The sequence below is a fragment of the Neocloeon triangulifer genome, unplaced genomic scaffold (assembly GCF_031216515.1).
Source record: "Neocloeon triangulifer isolate White Clay Creek 2 clone unplaced genomic scaffold, ASM3121651v1 ptg000001l, whole genome shotgun sequence".
Taxonomy (NCBI): Eukaryota; Metazoa; Arthropoda; class Insecta; order Ephemeroptera; family Baetidae; genus Neocloeon; species Neocloeon triangulifer.
This window is the reverse complement of record NW_026775544.1, coordinates 8,902,951-8,919,944: the sequence shown is the minus strand read 5'-3', so window position 1 is coordinate 8,919,944 and position 16,994 is coordinate 8,902,951. Positions and strand designations below refer to the sequence as shown.

The 16,994-nt window shown below is 38.7% G+C and overlaps 4 protein-coding genes across 5 annotated transcripts; 2 read left to right on the top strand and 2 right to left on the bottom strand.

Annotated features, from left to right (window-relative positions):
- Nucleotides 1-115: 115 nt before the first annotated feature.
- Nucleotides 116-7,348, top strand: LOC132196601 (helicase ARIP4). Its single transcript, XM_059619370.1, has 16 exons — nucleotides 116-460; nucleotides 545-1,403; nucleotides 1,453-1,596; nucleotides 1,651-1,847; nucleotides 1,927-2,070; nucleotides 2,125-2,349; nucleotides 2,398-2,557; nucleotides 2,621-2,963; nucleotides 3,019-3,184; nucleotides 3,237-3,374; nucleotides 3,434-4,051; nucleotides 4,110-4,326; nucleotides 4,425-4,623; nucleotides 4,688-4,964; nucleotides 5,015-5,223; nucleotides 5,751-7,348. The coding sequence occupies exons 2-16, from the start codon at nucleotides 545-547 to the stop codon at nucleotides 6,832-6,834; spliced, it is 4,980 nt and encodes a 1,659-aa protein (XP_059475353.1). The 5' UTR covers nucleotides 116-460; the 3' UTR covers nucleotides 6,835-7,348.
- On the bottom strand, nucleotides 7,340-8,805 carry LOC132196801 (guanine nucleotide-binding protein subunit gamma-1). The gene is made up of 2 exons (XM_059619696.1): nucleotides 8,645-8,805; nucleotides 7,340-8,471 (listed from the first exon to the last, which is right to left on the bottom strand). The coding sequence occupies exon 2, from the start codon at nucleotides 8,426-8,428 to the stop codon at nucleotides 8,216-8,218; it is 213 nt and encodes a 70-aa protein (XP_059475679.1). The 5' UTR covers nucleotides 8,429-8,471; nucleotides 8,645-8,805; the 3' UTR covers nucleotides 7,340-8,215.
- A 42-nt stretch (nucleotides 8,806-8,847) lies between these two features.
- Nucleotides 8,848-13,910, top strand: LOC132196653 (nardilysin-like). 2 transcript variants are annotated; one of them, XM_059619455.1, is made up of 18 exons: nucleotides 8,848-9,023; nucleotides 9,651-9,844; nucleotides 9,904-10,084; nucleotides 10,138-10,284; nucleotides 10,335-10,503; nucleotides 10,571-10,977; nucleotides 11,037-11,158; nucleotides 11,235-11,355; nucleotides 11,413-11,755; nucleotides 11,820-12,072; nucleotides 12,131-12,293; nucleotides 12,357-12,490; nucleotides 12,549-12,783; nucleotides 12,843-12,986; nucleotides 13,042-13,178; nucleotides 13,232-13,439; nucleotides 13,491-13,586; nucleotides 13,641-13,910. In XM_059619455.1, the coding sequence occupies exons 2-18, from the start codon at nucleotides 9,756-9,758 to the stop codon at nucleotides 13,827-13,829; spliced, it is 3,138 nt and encodes a 1,045-aa protein (XP_059475438.1). In that variant the 5' UTR covers nucleotides 8,848-9,023; nucleotides 9,651-9,755; the 3' UTR covers nucleotides 13,830-13,910. The 2 variants fall into 2 exon arrangements, with proteins under 2 accessions (XP_059475438.1, XP_059475430.1); XM_059619447.1 differs by having other exon boundaries at nucleotides 9,568-9,844.
- LOC132196698 (nucleolar GTP-binding protein 1) lies at nucleotides 13,890-16,775 on the bottom strand. The gene is made up of 11 exons (XM_059619517.1): nucleotides 16,518-16,775; nucleotides 16,245-16,415; nucleotides 16,083-16,186; nucleotides 15,943-16,026; nucleotides 15,730-15,883; nucleotides 15,391-15,675; nucleotides 15,047-15,332; nucleotides 14,723-14,997; nucleotides 14,390-14,668; nucleotides 14,193-14,336; nucleotides 13,890-14,134 (listed from the first exon to the last, which is right to left on the bottom strand). Exons 1-11 carry the CDS (start codon nucleotides 16,563-16,565, stop codon nucleotides 13,979-13,981), a joined length of 1,986 nt encoding a protein of 661 aa, XP_059475500.1. The 5' UTR covers nucleotides 16,566-16,775; the 3' UTR covers nucleotides 13,890-13,978.
- Between the last annotated feature and the right edge of the window lie 219 nt (nucleotides 16,776-16,994).

Here is a 16,994-nt window from a genome sequence, read left to right as displayed (position 1 = left end):
TGTTATTTTTACAGAATATTTGCGACTCGCTACCGGCCATGGGAAGTACGCGCCGGTATTTGAATTCCCCCTTACAAAATCGCAGTTTTTTTATTGGCCGTAAATGCAGCGACTTGCGACGGACCTGGCGACCACTAGCGAATTGTTACGAGAGGGAGAAATAATGGTGGATAAATAATTTATTTTTCTGACAGATCGAATTCTACGATTAAAATTCCCGTTGAAGACTTTGCGACTTCCGATCGAAAAATTCTTTACTTGAGCTATCCAACTTCCCGAGTCGGTAGTGTAGTTTCGTCTGGAGCAAAGGATGAACTGGGAAGCCAGAATTTGAGTAGAGTCGGGCGGAAAGTTGGCAGTCGCCGGATTCGTGAACCCTTGGCAAACATTGGGAGCGCTTGCCGTCATGTTTTTGATGACTCGTTTGCATTAATTATTCACTGCATCGATCAAAACAAACGTAAGCATTACTGCTCATTTGAAAGGCTTCTTCCTTTACCGGAACAAAGCTCAATATTGTTGACAAACACAATTTTTTCCTCAGATGGAGCCATTTCCAAATCTCCCTGGACTCGTCATTAAGAAAATAGCAAAGGACAATGGAGTAGGCAGTGAAGATTTACAAAATAATAGTCCAGATCAAGAAGACGCAAGCGACGATGCTGACGAGGATGGCAAGAGAGAGGCCTCAGAGTCTGATGCAGAAGGTGCAGCCGAAAGTGACGAGTCCGAGGATGAGGACGCCGGAGATGATGAAATTGAGCCAGAAGATTCGGTGATGGAAGAAAGTGAAGATGCTGATGATGAGGGTGATGTTGAAACCGAGGATGAACAAGAGGCTGAAAAGGGGGAAAGTGAGGACAAAGTGGAGGGTGGAACATGTGAAAGCGAATTAAAAGTTCAAGAGGTTGAGGGCAGTAGTGATGCAAAGTCACTGGAGGTTACACCTGTCGTGACAAAAAGCAAGAAGCGAAAGAAAGCAGCCGACTCGGAAAAGGAAAGCGTCAAAAAGAAAAGGAAACGGAAGACCAAGGAAAGTAAGAAGGACAAAGATGATTCTGATAGTGATGAAGAAGAAGGCGAGAAGAAGGAAAAAAAGAAGCGAGTGAAAAATTTGAGAAAGAACATTCGTGAAGTGATGAATGAAGATGAGCTTGATGAAGAAACTAAGGCTGCACAGAGACAGGAAATGGAAAGACTGATGAGGGTGCAGGAGCAGCAGAAAATGCTTAAGGAAATGCAGCGCAAAATCATGCAAGAAAAACAGAAGACGTTGCTGCAATCGTTGGGACAGTCCACATCAATTCTTCGAAACTGCACTATTACACCAATGGGCGCGAATAGAGACCTGGATATTGCCTCCCTTCCTTCACTTTCCAGTGACCTGGGAATTACTCCAGGTGGTGAGTTTGTTGAATAAATGTTTTTGCAAATAATTTATTTTATCGTCAGAGACGTCTGTCTCTCTGGTCAAAAACTCAGATAATAGAATGGGCGTCGAAGAGTTCAGTGCTGCTGATCAAACTTTTTCACATTCAGAGACTACTATAATTGGAAAACCAATTGCACCAAGGAAAGAAATCACAGAACCTAAAGGTGAATAGATTGGTTAAATCACGTCAAATGCAAAGCTATTTAATTTTTTTACAGAGTTGGTTACCATAAGCAGTAGTGACGATGACTGTATGATAGTTTCTGGCGGCTCGGAGGCAGAGAGTGAACCTGAAGATCCCACAAATTCCGGTCTTCATACAAATGATGTTTTCAACATTCCTGATGAACAAGGTCGAGTACTTATAAATGTGGGCCATCCAGAGTCTGAACCTGACATCTTTTTGGCACCTCAGGTAACTTTTCTTAATCAACTTTATTACCACACTATAGTAATATTCTAGATTTTGCTAAAATTAAAATGCATTATTTTAGATTGCTAGGGCCATAAAACCTCATCAAATTGGTGGTATTCGATTTATGTATGACAACGTTGTTGAATCTCTGGAAAGGTACAAATCAAGTTCTGGTTTTGGTTGCATCCTTGCTCACTCTATGGGTCTCGGAAAAACTCTTCAGGTAAAATGTGGAAGGTTTTCCTGAATTCTTTAATCATTGTAATTTTCTTATCAGGTTGTTTCCTTCTGTGATATATTTTTGAGACACACAAGCGCAAGGCACATTTTGTGCATCATGCCCATAAACACACTTCAAAATTGGGTCGCTGAGTTCAATATGTGGATGCCCCCTGAAAAAGATGCAAATCAGGAATCAAACTCCGACCTTGAAGTTTGTGCACGAACCTTCAATTTGCATGTTCTCAACGATTCTCAGAAAACTTTGACTGCTAGAGCCAAGGTATGTAATTATATTTTGGTTTAGAAGAGATTTAAAAACAAAAACTAGGTTATTCGGCATTGGCGCCTCTCGGGTGGTGTCCTTTTGATAGGATATGAACTATATCGTCTCTTGAGTCTGCGAAGAGACAAGCTGAGCAAGAAAAAGAGATTTGTCCATGTTATTGAAGTTGAAGAAGATGATAATAGGAAAAAGGCCCTCTGGAATGGTAATATTAAAATAGAATAAAAAATCGGAAAAATTCAAATATCTTAATAAAATTTCATTGTAGAAATTCATGATGCTCTAATAAAGCCAGGACCAGATCTTGTCATATGTGATGAGGGTCACAGGATAAAAAACAGTCATGCGTCAATATCTCACGCTTTGAAGAGCATTCAGACAAAGCGGAGAATTGTGCTCACAGGCTATCCTCTGCAAAATAATCTACTCGAGTACTGGTGCATGGTTGACTTTGTCCGGCCGAACTACTTGGGCACAAAGACTGAATTTAGCAACATGTTTGAACGTCCAATTCAAAATGGCCAGTGTGTTGACAGCACTCCGAATGACGTGAAACTAATGAGATATCGTGCCCATGTGTTGCATTCCTTGCTTAATGGATTTGTCCAAAGGTTTGCAAATTAATTAAAATCTTAACCTGTTTTTTCAATTCTTCTTCCTGAGCAGACGCAGCCATGAAGTGCTGCAAAAAGCGCTTCCACAAAAACATGAATTTGTATTGCTGTTCAGAATGACTCCCTTCCAACGCAATCTTTACAGTACGTTCATGAATGAGGTTGTGAGAACAAAGACGGTGCCAAATCCGTTGAAAGCGTTTGCTGTTTGTTGCAAGGTTTGCATTTTTATTCTTGACTCATGAATATTTTGATTCAAATTAATTGTAGATCTGGAATCATCCTGATGTCCTTTACTATTTTCTCAAAAAGAGAATGGAAGGCGACGATTTGGATTTGGAGGAGCCTGTACTTGCAAGCAATGCAGGATCCAACGTTCCGGCCGCAGCATCCAGCAAAAATGGAAAGGTAATAATCATGGTTTAAAATTGGAAAGAATAAACTAGCTTTTGAGTTAAAACACACAGGCAAGTCGATCAAAGAAACCTCCAAAGGCACATGAAAACTCATGCAGCAAAGAGGTTAAGGCAGATGCAATCATTCGGCCAATTATGTCCAATCAAGACCAGGCCGTCTCTCTTGATAACCAGGAGTTCTCCGAAAGCTATAGCCATGGTGGTTTTGGATACGGGGAATCATCTAACCAATTTAACCAGCAATACCAGCAAAACTATTTCAACAGCATGCAACAGCAATGTTACCCACAGTCTACAAACCCATTCACAGCTTGCAATAGTCAGCAGAATCCTTATGGCTCACTTCCATCATCGCAAAACTTTGGAAATCAACAACAGTCTTGGCAGCAGCCAGGATACGAGCCTTTCGGTGGACAGTACAACGACTCTTTCCATCTGCCTCCAAGTAGCCTGGAGACAAAGCACACTGGGACTGTAAAAAATGAAAGGCTAGCTGACCTGATGGACAAAAAATGTGGAAATCTCGACAACAAAGAAATTGATTCAATCGAGAAAATAATAGATGAAAAAATTGAGAGCAGGAGAGATGATGACTTAAAAAGTTTATTGGAGCAGGGATCGAACATGCCAAAGACTGGAAGAGACGAGACTTCTATTCCTTATGATTGGGTTAGTATTTTTCTTTTTCTATCCTCTAAACATTTTAAATTTGTATTAAAAATTTTAGGCACCTGAAATTCTTAAAGGATATGAACCCGGGAAAATTGAGAATAGTGCAAAAATGGAAGCCCTTTTCTGCATTCTTGAAGAAAGCCTGAAACTGGGGGACAGGATCCTCCTCTTTAGTCAGTCACTCTTCACCTTGAATTTGATTGAAGATTTCCTCCATCAAAATTTTGTACCTGGCACTGAAGAAAAGTGGGCGAAAAATGTGCACTATTTCCGTAAGTCTTTTTCGTCTTGCATTTTTATTATTAGTAATTGGTGCTTAGTAATAGAGAGAATAAATGAAAAAATGAATTACTTTCATATGTGTTTACAGGTTTGGATGGAAGCACCGCTGCTATTGAAAGGGAAAAGCTCATAAACGAATTCAATTCTAATCCAAAGCTGGCATTGTTTCTAGTCTCAACCAGAGCAGGAAGCTTGGGCATTAATTTAGTTGGTGCTAACCGCGTCATTGTCTTTGATGCCTCATGGAATCCTTGCCACGATACACAAGCCGTTTGCCGAGTTTACAGGTTAAATATAATTATATTTAATTATTTTCTAATTTACAACCAATTTTTTACTATTGGCTAACAGGTATGGTCAGCTAAAACCATGTTTTGTTTACCGATTCGTTATGGACAACTGCCTTGAGAAGAAGATTTACGATCGGCAAATCAACAAACAAGGCATGGCAGACCGTGTTGTGGATGAGCTGAATCCAGATGCCCATTTGTCCATGAAAGAAGTCAGCAACCTGTTGTACGACTCTGAGCCAGAATCAGAAGTTAAAGATCTCTCTGAACATGCACCAAAGTTTCTTGATAGCATCGTTCAGATGTTGTTAGAACAGAAGAGCTCATTGCTATCCAAGGTATGCACAGATGCCTTTTGTATATAATTAGTTTCATGATATGCTTTCAGGAACCTTTTAAACACGAATCCTTGCTTGTCGATCGTAAGGAGAAGAAACTCTCCCAAGCCGAAAAGCGGCTGGCCAAGCGGAGCTATGAACTGGAAAAGCAAGCAAGCACAAAATCAGGCTTCAACAACTACTACAGTGGATACCAAGGGTCGTACAGCACGTCAGGGGGCGGAATCGTCAATGCACCTCCACCAACTCTCCCAATCAGGCAAGAACCACCTCCGCCATTCCAAAGAATTTTCTCTTCTACTCCGCCAATTTATGCTGATTCAAGACAATGCTTTAATTTGCGACCTGATATTCTGAAAAATGATTTTGTGGATAGTATTAGGACAAGTTTTGCGTCTGCTTTTGGGACTTTTAGGCACTTGCCCAGCACTAACAATCAGTTGATTCAGTCCTCTAATCAAGTTTGTAATACAGCAAAGCGTCCAGATGCCAATGAAATATTCACTTTGTCAGATAGTGATTGAACTAACATGATTTGACTTGTTTTCATTTCCACCTTAGTTTTTTTGTGTACACGCCAAAAATAAATTATTTAAAAACTTTAAATTTTTTGTTTCATTTTTCAAGTCAAATCTTTAGTAGTTCATTTTTAGGTCTGTAGTCATTGATTTTTTTAATGAATTTAGACGCAATTCCAAATCATTGTCTTGTAATTTGGCATAGAGCGTTCTTAAAAAATTACCTAAAATAAAATTAAATTAAATTATCTAAAAGCTTAATTTGTAGGCAGGGCACTCGACCTGTTGCATCTGTCCGTCCAATGCAAGCTCCTCGTCCACCCCCCGCCAGTAGGACCCGTTGGATCCCTGCAGAGACCTGGCAACGCCAAGGCATGACTGTTCAAGAGATGACTCTTCCAATTGATGTTGTGATACCAACAAATGCCCAAGATCGATCCATCTCATTGAAAGCAGGGCAGCGAGTGATGGTCCTAAAAAGTCCGAAGGGAGTCTACATGCAACTGGAGAACGGCAAGATTATTGCAATTCGCTCAACCCAAAAATCAGGAGAATCCGGCCGGTCAGCCGAAAGTCTCTCCAGTCTGCAGTCTTTGGCAGGCAGCAGCACTCCAGAATCAATTCAAAATTTGCTACCTCCTAATTCTGAGCTTACGATTACTCCTCGAGGGGGCAACGTCAAAAGTGTCAGCCAGCCTAGGCAGTTACCGTGGAGCCCAAAAAATTCTGTCCAAACTCCTGCTTCTGAACTTTACACAGCATCCACCAGCAGTACTGCCTCTCCAGGTGGCGCTCCAATAAGCTTCAGCAGTCAAGCCTTTGAAGCAGATTTAGGTCCTGTGCACGGCACTCTTCATTCCAAAGTGGTGCAACAATTATCATCGAGAGCTTTGCCAAAAACTACCTCTGTTCCTCTACCAGCCACTAGCACAAGGAAGATTGATTCGTCTCCTCTGCCTAGTTTTTCGTCAAACACTTTTGCTGCCAATCAGCAACAACAGCAGTTTCCTCAAACGACGATGCACACAAGTGGTGGAGGAATAGTTGCGTCTCAAGATAATTATTACGTTGAACCAGGAACGTACCAAAACTATTCTAACGTAGCAACGCATAATCAGCAATACGCTGACCCCTACAGCGCTTTTCACAGACCCGACTTTCCTGTTACAACTGTGGCACCAACCAACCCTTACATGTCTTACGAACCCGGTAACCCCAGTCAATATCAGAACCAAGTGTATAATCCAGCGTATCCCACAAACAGTTACACATATCAGCAGTCCAGCTTCAGTCCAATGTATAGTTCCTCGTCGTCACAGAGTGGCCCTGACTATTCTCAACCACCCATGTGAACTTGCTTTTCGCTTTGTGTAATTAGAGCTTTTTTGGCCTAAGAATCTCCTCTGAGGTTCGATTATTATTAAGGACATCTTTTTGGCATTGGCAAATCAAATCTTTACTACAATGTTGTTATTATTATAAATTTTAACTCCAATTGCTGAACAGACTTAATTTGACTATGCCAATAAGTACATAGTCCTCTTTTGTTGTGCAATAATTTTGAGGTGTTAATTTGTATAATCTAAAATTGGATTATAGTTAATAGATCACTTTTGACCTATTTAATTAGTTCCAAAATAACTAGTTGATCTGTTCTAACATTAAAAATTTATATTGTCAAAATAGCAATGAATTTAAAAATTTCCATTGTAGGCCAAAGAAATTATAGTTTTTTTTTTAACAATTCTTATTATTGAAGTGCAAAGGTAGCGTTTTGCCCGAATTATATTGATTTGCAAAAAAGGCATTTATAAATGTTACTTAAACAATGTCTCAAAATTAAAATAAAAGCAAGATTTCAACAATTTTGTATTGAATTATTTATTATTCACATCATTAACCGCTACACTAAATGTTATGTAGCCAACTAATGAAGGAAGATGAAGAAATGACCTGGAAGTTTGAAGTATCAGCCCAGCAGCACCTCGATTTCGGTATCCAAGGATACAATACGTCTCATACAAAAATAGTTTGTCGATCAAATTAGGTTACTGCAAGTATAACAACTCTGTAGTATTTGCAAAGGGTTGCTGCAAAGTAAGGCAGACAAAATGCGGTTTTCAGGTAGGCCTCTGGTCAACAAGGTACTACAACTACAAACATCATCGCGGATTCAAAGGTGTCACCATGAAAACTGACAAGGAACTGCTACGTTTAAGGTCAATTACAGGATGTGACAACATTCAGTGGTATTCAAGTCAATTTTGATTTCCCAGACAAGTTACGAAGACATCAATTTTTTGGCAGAAAACTGCATACTGACAATAAATTTTTAATCAGATAAATAATAATGGTACATGAATGATTAATGTATTTCTTTATCATATCTAACAATAAAATAATTGCTAAAAGAAAAAGCTACAAGGTCAGCCAAATTTAATTGCAATTTTTAATTATTTTCTCAGCGTTTTTCAGTTGAATTTAATTATGAATAAAATTTTATTGTTGCCAAATTTTGAAGACCTGTATATAAGAATATTGGAGTTACAAAGATTCTAATAATCATATTTTGTGCCTTATAAAAGAGAATGTATGTTACAACTAAAAGAGACCAAATATTTAATATACATAATATCTAACAAAAGAGATTGGGAAATAATCAGAAATTTATTTTTTCTTTCAACGCATTTTTTAACTTGAATGATTAACGTATTATTGAAACAGAAAATTAAATTAGAGCACGTTGCAACTACTTTTCTCTCTGAAGGGATTGGCTTTTTGAGAACTGAAGCCTACAAGAAGGCAGTCCTCCTGCTGGTGGTCAGAGATGAACTTGATGATGTCTGCAGCGGCCTGCGACACCAGCATCCTTCTGAGAGCCGCCTCGCGACGTAACTGCTCAGTTACTCTCTTTTGCTGTTGGAGAGAGCTGATCATCATGTCCATGATGGCTGTGTCCGAAAGGCCTATTTTGTCGGCGTGTATTTAACTGAAAAATTAAAATACATTCAGGATCATAGGGCGTGGCAAAGGGCTGTGCTGTGTTTTCGCTCTGAAGCGACAACCGACAAATTGACACTTCAGTTTTAGCAATTTGTGTCCGAAATAGCGTGATCAGGTGTAAGGTTGAATAAATATCAGACGCATAGGCACTTTGTTTACCTCTTCAGACGATAAAAGAACACTATACAGTGGTGTATAGTGTTAAAGGCACACAAAAATATGCAACAAGTTGCACTTGAGCCAATTTGGAGACCCTTCGGTGATTGATGGCAAGGGGCACGAAACAAATATGGCGGCGTTCGCAATGGTTCGTTTCTTGACAAATAGAGGCCGCGCTGATCGCGGATTAGTGGGAGTGGCGAAATTATGGTGGGGTTCCTTTTGTTTTGCCCTCGTGTTTGTTCGGCCTTGTAAATAATTTGTCTTTTTGCAAAAACTTTAAATTCTTCAGAACGACGAATGATTTTTTGTTTATCCTCTCGCAGCTCATACATAACTGGAAAACACGTCTGCTGCGAACTTTGTCACTTTAATCTATGTAAGTTGACCCGATTGGCCCCTGCTATCCTCAGAGGTCACACGGCCTTGTTTTGTTTACATAAAATGTATGTTAGCAATCTTAATCTCAAAAAATTTAAAAAAAATCAACCTCCCACAATTAATCATTAAATAAATCCCTTTAATCCCGTTTGATCAGAAAAATCACACTTCCAAAGTCTTGACGGAATTAAAATAAATATGTGTATTCGACAATTATTGCAATTATTGATTTGAAAAAAATCGAAAACTTCATAATAATATTACGAAAACGGTACGGAACGAAATTATGGAATTCAAAAATATGATTTTAATAATTAATAATATAAATTTAGAGCATTAAATAAGATCTATACAGGAGCTAAAATACAATTTAAAACAAGATGATATATATGCAATACATATGCACATTTATATTTTTTAATGGGTGTGTGTTGTTCTAGTGCTTTAATTTTGTTGCTAGCTGATGTTTGCAAAAATCCTCTATGTACGTTTTATCATCCGTTAAAGAAAATTTGCAAATTTTTGTTTGTTTTTCAATTAAGGTCATCATTTTGTCACAACACGGTGAATGAGAATATTTGCTGAGATAAGCAGGAAGGTGCTAAACTCATATTCACTTATGAAGAGAGGGGCAAACGGAGTGTCTGACATTGTCAATGGAAAAGTGTCAAAGATCGCAGCCGACAGCAGCACTTCTAGACCGTCCAACGTAAGCTTTTCTGCAGGAACCATGTACACCAAGGGAGGCAAACCCCATGACAAACCCTTCGTGGAGTTGGAATCTCCTGACAAAGCAGAGCACGACAAAAAGGAATACAAGTAAACTTATTTTGATTTAAAAAATGAGGTCAAATTTCATGAAGTGTGTTATGCTTTAGGGTCATCAAATTAAAAAATGGACTCACAGCTCTGCTAATTCACAAACCTGATGAAGGAGATGACAATTTGAATGATACGGCATCTACAGTTAGTTCTCAAGCTTCTGAGACTGCGGAATCTATGGACGAAGGAAGTGATGCAGAGGGAAGCAATTCTAGTGACAGCGAACCTGCTCAGACTGTAAATAGTTTTCAAAAGAAATTATCAGTATTTTTTATCAACCATTTCTGTAGCACCAATCGGCAGCAAGTTTAACCATTGGCGTGGGCAGCTTTGAAGATCCTGATGAGCTACCTGGATTAGCTCACTTTTTGGAACACATGGTCTTTATGGGCAGTGAAAAATATCCAGAGGAAAATAATTTTGACGCATTTATCAAGGTATATTTAAAAGAGAATTTTTGTTACTAAATTTACATTTTGGAAACTAGAAACAAGGTGGCGAGGACAATGCTTCGACAGACTGGGAAACGACAACATTCTACTTTGTTTCCCAAACTCAAGGTTTCAAAGATGCCCTAGATAGATTCGCACAGTTCTTCATATCACCTCTTTTGAAAAAGGAAGCTATGCAACGAGAAAGAGAAGCCATCGAGTCGGGTAATTTTAATAATTTTTTATTTTATCTTTCATAAAAAAAAAACACACATTTTCACTCAATTTTCAGAGTTCAACCTTGCTCTACCGTCTGACTATCATAGGAAAAAACAACTTCTAGGCACATTGGCAAAGAAAAACCATCCAGCAGCTAAATTTGCCTGGGGAAACGTTAAGACATTGGGAGGAACTGCAGGTGAAAAACAAAATGAAACAGACTCAAATGTTCATGGAAAACTGAGAGAGTTCAGAGAGAAGCACTACACTGCTGAGTCAATGACCCTTGCTATCCAAAGTACCCATGACCTGGCTACTATGCAGGAATGGGTCTTGGAATCTTTTGGCGCAGTTCCAAGTGCAAATTTAGATAAAAACATCACCAAGGAAGTGGGTGCTAACCTGGACCTAGAGGCACCATTCGACACCCCTGAATTTAAAAAGTTGTACTATGTTGCTCCCGTCAAGGACGTCCAAGAGGTAGACTCTGCTTGAGAGAATGGTGTCTCTTTACATTTAATTGCTTGATCAAATTTAAGGTTCAACTGACTTGGTCTCTGCCATCAATGATGAAAAAGTATGAGTCAAAACCCGACCGATACTTATCTTGGATCCTGGGTTACGAAGGCCATGGAAGTCTAATTGAATACCTAAGAAAACGGTATATATAATTTCTATCTTCCAATGAAATTTGAGTTTACTTGAGTCCATATTATTAAATTGATTGTTCATTCCAGAGTCTGGGGCCTTGAGTTGTATGCAGGAAGCGACGAATCTGGAAGTGACCATAACTCCTACTTCCTTCACTTTGGTTTGACTGTTTCTTTGACTGAAGAAGGGTACAGTCACATTGATGAGGTATTTAATATTTTATCTATGTTGATTCAGACTTTTATTTAAAATGTGTGCTCACAGGTTTTGCAAGCAATATTCAGCTACTTAGAATTAATGCGCAAGGAAGGTCCTCAGGAGCGTATTTACAATGAGCTGAAAACAATCCAAGAAACAAAGTTTAGGTTCTCTCCTGAGCCAAGTCCAGGGGATAATGTTGAAGAATTGTCAGAGAATATGCAGAAATACCCATCCAAACATTACCTCAGTGGCCCAGAGTTGTACTTTAAATATGATGCGGACGCAATCACCAAATGTCTCTCCTACCTCAGCCCCGAAAATGTAAATATCATGATTTTAAACAACAACAACAAAGAGGAGTATGAAAAGAAAGAGGATTGGTTCAATACCCCGTACAATGTCACAGGTAAACTAAAATTAAATGTAATCATAATTTAAAATTGCTTAATTTTAATGTAACTTTCAAATAGATGTGCCTTCGGATTGGTTGCAACATTGGAAAGATGTCATTCCCCTTGAATCGTTCAAATTGCCTGAGCCGAACCCATATCTTACAAAGAATTTTACTGTGTTCGCACCTGAAGATGAAATAGACTTCCCCGTGAACATAGTGAATGACACCATGGGAGAGCTTTGGTTCAAGCAAGACAAAAAGTTTAACCTACCAAGGGCTTACATTATTTTTCAAATTGTCTCTCCGTTGATATTCTTTTCACCAGAGAAGTATGAAATTAAAATATTTGTATTGAAATCACGTCTTCATGCAAAATCTTTTTGGCAGTGCATGCATGTTGGACTTGATGATTGGAGGTCTGAAACAGAAATTGACTACAGAGGTGTACCCTGCTCAAGTTGCTGAGCTCTCATATTCGATCAATCCTTCGGAAGCTGGCACAGGACAAGGGATTAGTTTGATGATTGCAGGATACAATGAAAAGCTACCAGTGAGTCATGTTTTTTTCTTTTCATGAAAGTGGCCATTTATTTAAAAAAAAAAATGTTTATAGCTGCTAATGGAGACAATTCTGAAAGAATGGAAAAATTTTGAGGAAAATTTTAACGAGGAACTGTTTGTTGCCATCAAAGATGTAATAAAAAAGAGCTATTACAACTCTGCGCTTAAACCTTCAAAGTTGATGAAGTATGTATCACTCTATGAAACTTACGGAAGGATATTTAATAACAAATTATTAATTTAGAGATGTAACCAATTCAATACTCAAGAGCGTACACTGGACTGTGATCGAGAAGTATGACGCAATTGATGATATCACATTTGAACAACTGAAACTTTACTCAAAGCAACTTAAGCAACGGCTCTACTGTCGAATGCTAATCCAGGGGAATATGTTGAAAGATCAGGCCCTAGACACTTACAACATTGTTCATAGAACACTGCAGTACAAGCAATTGATTACAAATACCTGGCCCCAAGTACTTTTTAAAATTTGTTGCAGAAATAAATGTATTTGGTATAACAAAATTTATTATAGCTACGACTGATCCAATTGCCCGTTGGTGAAGCTTTTTTAACTGTTGATTCAGTTAATAAAAACAGCTCTAATTCTGCTATTGCACAGACATACTATTGCGGGCTAGGCAATATGAGGTATTCGTGTGTTGCTGAAATGATGATGGTAATGCATTTAAATTTAAAAAACGGATTTTTTATAAAAAAAATTAACCTCTCAGTTGCTTTTTGAAGAAGCAGCTTTTGATTTTTTGAGAACAAAGGAGCAGCTTGGTTATAGTGTTGGGACATCTGTTTCCATAATCAAAGGCATTCTTAGATTTTCTGTTGCAGTGAACAACCAAGAGGATAAAAATAAGTAAAAATACTTTTCCCTTCGGATTTATTTTTTTAAATTTGGCATTACTGTAGCTTAACCCATGTTGATGGAAAGATTCAAGAATTCTTAGTCAAATTTTATGACGATCTGAAAAACATGACTTCAGAAGAAATAGAGCAACTGAGGAAGTCTGCTATGCGCCAAAAATTGCAAGCCGATGTTCAACTAAGGGAAGAGGTGGATAGGAATTGGGAGGAAGTTTACACAGAGGAACACATTTTTAATAGGCGTCAACTTGAGGTAGATATTGTTAAAAAATTTGATTCAATTCACCTTTTGTTAAAATTTTAGTATGATATCATCGAAACTATCACACACGAGGAGATGCTTCAGTTCTTTAACAAGTTTGTTTTGAATCCAAGCGAAAGACGCATAATGACAGTTGCGGTAAATTTCAAGTAAAAAAAGTGGCATTGTATCTACTAATGATTAATTATTTAGGTCAAGGGATTGATTGCTAGTGAAGAAGTTACCTACGTACAAGACAAGCAGAACAAATGCGGTCATGATGAAATGTGTCTGAAATATGTTGACTCCGGCGACTTGAAGAGGACTGTCACCAAAGTCAAGAATATTGCAGAATACAAACGAAGTCTTTTCTACTATCCAGCTCACAAAATCATCAATTAACCTATTTGTAGCTATTTTACCTTTTTTCAAATATTTTTATTTTAAAAGAAACAAGTAAAGAGTAATTGAGTGGCAACTTTATTTGAGTGGCCTTTATTTGCGATATATAAAATATCCTGAAGCAGAACAAGGTATAGCAGCAAAATAGTTTATCTTCGGTCCGTTTTTCCAATGCCCCTCTTTCCAGTGAACAGATGCTTGGGCATCTTAGTTCCAATAAACCTATCAGCTTCTCCTTTAAGACCCTTCTTGCCAACCTTCTTTCTGATGGCCCTATGGGCCTTATCCTTCAGCTTGATTCGCATCTAAAAAAATAAAATGCCACGTTGAATAAAAAAGACGGCCATATGATAATAATCTCACCTCTGGATTCTTCACTCCCATTTCATCCCTAGGCGTCTTCGACATGCTTCTGGCCCTTCCTTCAGAGTCTACTCTCATCCTTTTAGTAGCAACAGGACTTTTAGTTGCTGAACGTCCTCGTTTGTTTGCTTTCAAGTAGTGAGCCTACATTGGAGAGTTTATTAAGAAACATTGACATAATTAAAGTTAGCAAATACATTTTCACTCTCAGACGGTTCCACGCCTAAATCATTCATCTGAGTTCTCAGACGAGACACACTCCTATCTCTGTCCTTAGCGGCTGCAGTTCTGGGTAGCTTCGGCTTTGTACTGCTCTTAATAATCCGAGCCTCATCACGCATAATAGCCTTTTTGTCTCGAATTTGCTTAGCAAGGCGACAAATCTCCTGCATTGTATCATCCAACTCAATCTTCGGCACTGTATACATCCCAGCCGCTTCTCGCAAATCCTCTTCTTTCTCCAAAGCCTCCAGTTTCTGAAAACAGAAAACAATGAAATTCTATGATATTAATTTAATTTTCAAATTTACCTTGAAAATGTCTGGATCGATGTAGTCCGCAATATTGTGCCCCTCCCAGAACTCGGGAATGGTGTCATATTTCTCTTCTTCAGGCAGATCATACTTCTTCTGAAGATCAAGAATATAATCATCTCCCATTTCCACTTCAATGTCCCTCTCAGTTTTCTTCTTCTCGACTTCCATTTGATCCTCATCTTCCTCAGAATCACCTTCATCGCCCTCTTCCTCAGCCTTCTTGGCAGCCAACAAAGCCAAACGCTTTTTACGGAACTCCACAGCTCCATCTTCATCAATGAATTAACTTCTTGTAAAACGTTTAAAAAATGTATGTACCTGGTATGCATGGCGGCCTTGTCTTTGCATCTCGAGGTGCTGGTTGAGTGACGTGCAGCCTGTTCATGATTCCTTCCGTCTTATTCAGACGAGTTTTCGTCTCAACTCTGGTGGCAAGAAGCTTTTCACAGGCCTCCGTCTTCACTTCAATAACACCTTGCTCGGTTAAAGTACTCATCTCCATCACTTTGTTATCCTTAATGAGTTGCTCCAAAACAAGTTTACGATCGTCATCAAGTGAAGACAAAGGTGTAACATCAATTTTGTTGAAAGCAACAATCAAGGGCTAATTTAACATAGGTTGTATTAAATTAAAATAGGAGATTTTGTTATAAAAAACAAACCTTGTTGGCAAAAAGTGGTTTGATGCTCTCAAAAAGCTTGACCTGCTCCTCAAGAGTTTTGCCACACTGCTCCGACAAGTCCATCATGTAAACAACACAAGCTCGGAGGTGAGCCAGAGCAGTCACAGCTTGCATTTCAATTGTGTTCCTTTCCTCCAATGGCTTGTCCAAAATTCCAGGTGTGTCAATCACCTGCCAACGCAGATATCTGTAGTCCATGTGTCCCACGTACAGTGCCTTAGTTGTGAAGGCATATGGCTGAACTTCAACGTCAGCTCGGGTGATCTATTAAAAAATCAGATTAATTTTAATTTGCAAAAAAAGTTTGATGTGGAATACCTTGTTGATAAAACTAGACTTTCCGACATTAGGAAAGCCACAGAGAAGGATCGTCCGAGTATACGGGTCAATCGAAGGCAAGCGAGCCAAGTGCTGACGAACACTTTCCAAATAAGACAAATTTGGACCCTGGCGCTTCATGATTGTAGCCATCCTGCAAATTTCAGGAAACTTTTGACTTAGCTGCCTATATACTACTCAAGGAGTACAAACCTTCCAAGGGCAGCTCGTTTCAGTTGTTTGCACCTGTACAAAGTGTCTCCGAACTTGAGGAGACGGGCGTAATCTTTGCCAACACTTCAAATTAAAAGACATAATTAATAATTCCACTTTCCCAATTTAAAATTTTGTACTTGTCAATCAAATGTCTAGCAGTGTTCAGCTGACCTAGAGCAAGTTTGTAGTGGTCCTTGTCATAAAGAATATTCATCAAGTCAGCATAGAAGGGATGAACGTTCTGGACATTTCAGAATCTCATGTTATATTCAATATTTTAATTATAAAAATGTACACACATCAAGTTTAGGAAAATCCTGGATGATTTGCGAAATTCGATCATGGAAGTTCTGCTGCGTGAATTTAACTTTGCGCATGTAGAATGACCTAATCCTGGAAATCTTGTACTGTTTGTGCACAACAGTGGGTGTTTTCCTTTGAGTTTTAGACAAGATAATGTCCACGAAGTCCTGCACACATAATTTAAATCAATCTTCATTTTCAGTAACACGAAATGATAAGTTCATAATATAATACTAAATATCTGGACAAAGAAGTATTAAATTTTATACCTTGGCTGGTGGAACAACCATAATTTTCTTGAAGTTGTAAAGAGCCATTTTAGCGTGTTTTTTCTTCTGCAGTCACGGGAGAAACTCTACGATTCGAGCAGCCCAAAAATGCGGATTGCAGTAACGATGCAGGCGGTGTCCGAAGATGGACGGACAATGGAATAAATTTCAACCAGAAAATCTCAGCATGAAATGCCGACACGTAAAAACACGACGTGCACGTGGTGTCCCTTTTCCTTGCTAGACGTAAGAATGGGGAGGGGCAGATTGGCAATAATATTATTTACAGTTAAACCAATAGAACTAACAGATCATATCGTATCTTCTCCCGCCTAATACTCGGCAATTACGTTGGTAGCTCTTAGCTCTTATGATTGCTCTTATGCCACAAGAAGCAGAGACAATGTAAATAGAGATGGGACACTCAATGTTAAATTTCTTTGACAATACTTTATCCGCTAGAGGCGCAGCGATCGA